A 5,552-nucleotide genomic window follows, 5' to 3' on the forward strand; every position below is an offset into this window, starting at 1 on the left:
CTGCGTGCCACGACGACGGCCGTTCGGGGCGGCTCGCGGCGCGCCAGACGATGATCCCTGCACGGCAGGACGCGCAATATGTTGCGGAGCGCGCGGCGCGTTATCGGCCAAATATAGCGCGGTCGGTACACGATACGACCTCGAGCCGCTACCCGCTACTATTCGGACTACAGCGATAGTTGCGACTTGACGACGACGACAAGCACGACGATGACGATGACAAACATGACAATGACAATTACGAGGACGACGACGGCGACGACGGCGACAATGACGACGATGATGATGATGACGACGACAACGTGTTGGCGCGGCGCGAGTTTAACACGCGGAATGGAAAGACACACCAACATAAGGAAGTGGTGATGATGACGAAGGAGGATGAAGCGGCGCGATGACAAAACTACACTCGTATATTCGATCGTGTGTAACATCGACGATGATGATGATGATGATGATGGTGATGATGATGTTGCGTTGGATGAATGGGATGGATGGTCGTTACCGAAATCACCGTTCATCTCAAGACGGGCCCGGATGGTCCCATGTGCCCTGAATCTAGCGTTACGAGATGCCTGCCTGCTCGCTCGCTAGCTAGCTCGTTCTCTCTCTCTCTCTCTCTCTTTCTCTTTCTCTCGAACGGCCTCGTGCAGATCGGTTTCTCGACTAAAAGCTCTCGAGGCACACTTGGTTGTTCGCTTTCAGATCGTCGTACGCGCGGGGCGTCGCGAGCGCATTCGCAAATTCGTACGTTCGTGAATCACGTTCGTTCAACCTCGCCAATCGACTAGCCAGCTAAGGCTCGATCGTTGCTCGCCCGATCGCTCGCTCGTTCGCACGTTCGCACGCACGCACGCACACGCTCGTGTGCGCGCGACAAAATATGTACGCGAGGACGGCTGGCGAGACAGGCGGCAGGCGGCGACGAGATTGGCACGTTTCCTCGCGCGAATTCGCGAGGCTGCGCGACGCGCCCGTTACGATCCGCCCTTGTGCGTCCTACGGCCCACCGCGCCGAGCGGATCAACCCGCGGCCGTTTCGCACGACGATGTTTCCTTACCGAGGTGGAAGAATCGAACTCAACGCACAGTCTCTCGAGCAAACTACAAAATGGCGGAAGGCACATGCCGTGGCGCGCGGTGCATTCTGGGGCCCCGGTGATGCGCCGTGCGCCCGTGCACACAGCACAGCCCCGCCGACGTGGGGGCGCGCAGGCGCCGCCGCCTGCCACCCGCCGCGCGTCACTTTCGAATCTATGCAAAGTTCCGGGAGTATATTGGAATTCCCCCGAAAATCGGCTGTTGTATATGTACGGAAAGAAAGAAAAATGTGTGACCTCGGAGTCGAGACGGAAATTTCATGTTCATATTTTTCAGAATCGAACAAACTAACGAAGAGATTCTTTATATCTTATACTTGCTTACTGTCTCTCTTTGATTCTTCCTTAATTTAATATTAAGTATTTTTTTATTGCTTTTTTTTTCATTGATAGAAGAAAATTAACTAGAATTTAAGTACCATTTAAATTTTTGAGATAGACAAAATATTTAGAAAAAGCACAATGGATATATTTTAACTTTTATTCTTTTCTCTCTCTTTATCTTTCCTCTCATATAGATATTTCCATTAAGGTACTATGAAAGCTTAACAGAAATTCAATTTTTCCTCTATCAAATTATTCTTTTTATCTTTGGGACTTTAAATCGAGAGAGAGAGAAAGAGAGAGAAACTAAATTCCTTCTAATTCTATATATTCTTGCATGAAAAGTACATGCTAATGTATTTTCTCCGAATAAGCAGTTGTAAATAACAATTGTTTGTTTTGTTTGAGAACATATTTTAACTTTTTCGCAATTCATTTTGCATGCTCCACAATATATTACATATTCCTCGAATAATTAACAAAATATGTTACACGAGACATATACAGAAAAAATATGCATATCTCGTATAATTATTAATCTATATTTTATAATCCTGTTATGTGTGGCTTGAACTAAATTAATTCGAAGAAACTGCGATTCTACGAAACGTGATTGTAGCAAGCATAGCACAAATGAAATCGATAAACAACGATAACTTATCTAATGATTTTTTTGATCATCTATATCGTACATTTAATGAACACTTGTATACTTGCGGCGATAGAGATATGATTCTTAATGTATCTACAAATTTCTTAATTGGTTTAAATTCCTTTTTCTCTCTACCTCTATTGTTATCTTTATATTTTATATATAAAAAGTTTATATATCACAATATATTCTTATTGTATACCTATGTACACAATTTTAATATAAATAAATAAATAAAAACATAAATCTAAAAAAACTTCAATTTTTTAAATCATTGATTTTAATAACTCTATTTTCACCAAATTTTAAAACGCGACAAAGAGGAAAAAGAGAACGCGTTCACAAATCACACTCATTCATGTATTCATTTATTTATTTATCTAGAACAGCCACAAATTTCCATTAACTCTCATTTTTATTATTATTTCAAAACAATTTCTCGTTTAATAATTACTGGCTTAAAAAAAGGAAAGCAAGAGTGGAGACAAGACATGGGGAATGGGCAAAGAAGAATGTCCTCTACAAGAAAGGAAGAACCAAAACTGTCCTACAAATATTCAACAAATCGTCGCAATCAAAAACAAGCACGAAACACTTTTCATTTTCGAAATATAAACGTAAAAAAGACAAATTTCTTATCGCTTTTTCGTTACAAGACGAAGAGATACGGAGAAGAAGAGCGGATGCGAGGAGAAAGAGCAGAATCAATCGGGAACCTACGGTTACGCTTTGCTGCCTTCTCGGAACACGTCTATCGCGCCCAGGTACATACTACCTAACGCAAGAACGAACATCCATCCGGCGTTGCTAATCACCGCTCGTTCATCTATGCCTCTACCTCCTCGACGATGATTATCAAAATCAGGTGTGTCCTGCTGCAAGGCAGGAAACTCCTACCTTAGCAGCCGCTATCACTTAACATAAGGCTTACAGTGTGATGTATTGCTTTTATATCTTGAGAAAAAGATTTTCTGGTTAGAGTAGAGTATATTGCCTATACGCCAGTTATACACCTATATATCCTCTCTTTTTTCGCTATGTCTCTTCCTTTCCTCCTTTCTTTAACCTTCTCTTTCGTTTACTTCCTTCTCCGTTTCGTTTCTTTCTTTTTTTATTATTGAAATATATATGCGCGCGTCGTGTGTGTGTATATATATATATATGTATATATATATATATATATATAATATATATATATATTTATATTTATATGCTGATGTGTGATAGAGTATAATCGGGATATCCCACGAGGAGTTTAGTGACTGATATACAGATTCAATTTGAGACAATGATGAAGCGTTGACGAGGGGCGGAGCTGTCTGCTGTTGTAAGTTGTGGCATGGATGATGATTGTTGTTGTTGCTGTTAGTCGATTAAAAACCATGGACTTTCAGCTGGTCAGGTTTTGCCAGACCTGACTTTGTCAGCCACTGGCATATATTCTCTCGTTGGTCCCCCTGCAGCTGCAGCACCTCCCCGTACTCCGGGTGCTCTATTACTGTCCCATTGCAGGCAAACTCCTATGTAAGTATAACAATAAATCAGACTAAAGATTCATCAGAAATTTTTATCTTACTAGAAAATTTAAAAATTTCTTCTAAAGTATATCAATTTCTTTATCTCTAAGAACAATGTATTTAAAACTTTCCAGACATATCAGTATGAGATAACCATGACTAATTATAACTTCTGTATCACATAGCTCGGATATTTCCAAGTTACAAATATAGCAGTTATAAATTCATGAAACAAAAATTTAATAATTGTAACTGTATGTGTATATGATTTCAAGATATATTCTTCCAATTATAATAAAAATGTATATAATAATTTAAATTTATATTTTCATATGTCAATAAATTATTTCTATCATATTTCTTAAAATATCATTTCTAGTATATATATAATAATATACAATTATATAAGTTATGCTCAACAATTATAAATATTACTAGATAAAAATATACTTGACAATATATATAGAAAATATAATTCTTCCAATATACAATAAAATAATCTCCATTTATTTATTTGTGAAAAACTAATAAGAACATTAAATATTAATAACATCAAATATTAATTAATGATTCACCCAACAATGAACAAAGTAGCTATAAAAAGCCAACTCATTGGCGATGATTTCGAATCGAAACAAAGAATATGCCTGCTATGTGTCAAACCACTTGTAGATGTATTTGAATGCTACTTTCTCAGAGAATTTGCAAAACTATATCTGTTTGCTGTGTACTGTTTGCGATTGTTTGCATCAGACCTATTTTTAGAGTTCTGCCTGACTGAGTAGTGGTGGGAGATAGTGGGGAGGGAGGCACAACATGATAGAGAAGGAGTAAGTGGAGGTAAGTGGAGGCAAGTGGAAAGGGTAGATAGGTATGTTGATGGTAGGAGAAAGGATCGGCGGAAATCTCCAGAGGGAAAGTCGCTCGCTCACCTTTTTACATGCTCTCACGATTTTCTTCAAGTCATATTCCGAGGAGAGTCCTTGCACCGTTGTTAAGGTTTTACGACCATTCCGCTGCTGGATCCTTATATGCACGAGGCCGTCCTGGACATCATCGTCTGAACCCTTGATTGCATCTGCAAAGGGGTCTGCAAAAGAAATAGAGATATAAAAGTTGCGTGCTAAACTGCAGCGGATTGCGCAGGATGATGCAAGGGCAACGCGCGAACTGCGCCATCGCCATTTTGATCGCCTCGGGATCTCTCATCGCGCCGATAGTGCCGTTTTATCATTCTCGTTCACGAAGGATGACGTGATGGAACGAAAAGAGACAGAAAGAGAAGAGGGAAGCGGGGGAGCAAAAGATAGACAGGGAGGGAGAAGAGGGAGATGATAATGCTCGATTTTTTTTTTTTTTTCACTCACCGAATGTGTTGAGATTCTGGATGGACATACGACAAACAAAAGAGACCCCTCGGATGATATAGAACTGCGGAGCGCAGGTGGCGGTCGTTGAGCAGAGGATGTAGATTTACGTGGCGATCAACACTCGAACGGCGTGAGGATGAACTGCGGAGAACGAGTCGACGAAAGCAAGCGCGATGGCCGTGTACGCAGCCGGAAGTAAAAGTTGCATTTGTCACGGCGCGATGGGTGGGGTTGCGAGCGATTGGCGTGTTCCCGAAACGAGCTAAATCATGCCAGAGGCATGCGATTGGCGAACAGCGCGATACGTCGGGAGGACGCAATTGGTGCGCGGCTGAGCTGTCGATGGTTGCGATTGGTAGACACGATGTCATGCTATTGGCTATCAAATATAAAGAATTTTTAAAGTTCCGTGAATTTTTCCATTTGATAACCAATCGTGTAACATTATGTTTATGTGTTTTTTATTAGAAAGTTTCCTATGTAACACGTATCATACCAATATACATGAATATGATTCTAGCGAAAAAAGTTTATCTTCTCTCTCCAAAGTATGATACAAAAATTTTAAATTTTAAATTATATATATAAT

At 40.4% G+C, this 5,552-nt stretch overlaps 2 protein-coding genes across 3 annotated transcripts in view; both read right to left on the reverse strand.

The window, feature by feature from the left end:
- Window positions 1-1,147, reverse strand: part of LOC115236403 (la-related protein Larp4B) — a 16,723-nt gene extending 15,576 nt beyond the window's left edge. The window contains exon 1 of one of the 2 annotated variants that reach the window (XM_029808833.1): window positions 1,062-1,147. Coding sequence is in view for 1 of the 2 variants with exons in the window: in XM_029808831.1 (XP_029664691.1) it covers window positions 506-521 (16 nt within the window). In the remaining variant the exon portion in view is untranslated. Of the gene's footprint in view, window positions 1-505; window positions 1,035-1,061 lie in introns of those variants that run through there. The other variant, XM_029808831.1, reaches the window with a different exon arrangement.
- Window positions 1,148-2,079: 932 nt separating this feature from the next.
- Window positions 2,080-5,174, reverse strand: LOC115236407 (eukaryotic translation initiation factor eIF1). Its single transcript, XM_029808837.1, has 3 exons — window positions 4,961-5,174; window positions 4,526-4,683; window positions 2,080-3,596 (listed from the first exon to the last, which is right to left on the reverse strand). The coding sequence occupies exons 1-3, from the start codon at window positions 4,986-4,988 to the stop codon at window positions 3,450-3,452; spliced, it is 333 nt and encodes a 110-aa protein (XP_029664697.1). The 5' UTR covers window positions 4,989-5,174; the 3' UTR covers window positions 2,080-3,449.
- Window positions 5,175-5,552: the final 378 nt, after the last annotated feature.

The sequence above is a fragment of the Formica exsecta genome, unplaced genomic scaffold, assembly GCF_003651465.1.
Source record: "Formica exsecta isolate Colony F162 unplaced genomic scaffold, ASM365146v1 scaffold247, whole genome shotgun sequence".
NCBI lineage: Eukaryota > Metazoa > Arthropoda > Insecta > Hymenoptera > Formicidae > Formica > Formica exsecta.

Coding starts and splice junctions, on each gene's coding strand:
- LOC115236407 (XM_029808837.1), bottom strand. CDS start 4,988: ATGTCCATCCAGAATCTCAACACATTCG. Junction 4,684..4,960: donor CCAGAATCTCAACACATTCG/GTGAGTGAAAAA, acceptor TTTCTTTTGCAG/ACCCCTTTGCAGATGCAATC. Junction 3,597..4,525: donor TCGTGAGAGCATGTAAAAAG/GTGAGCGAGCGA, acceptor ATACTTACATAG/GAGTTTGCCTGCAATGGGAC.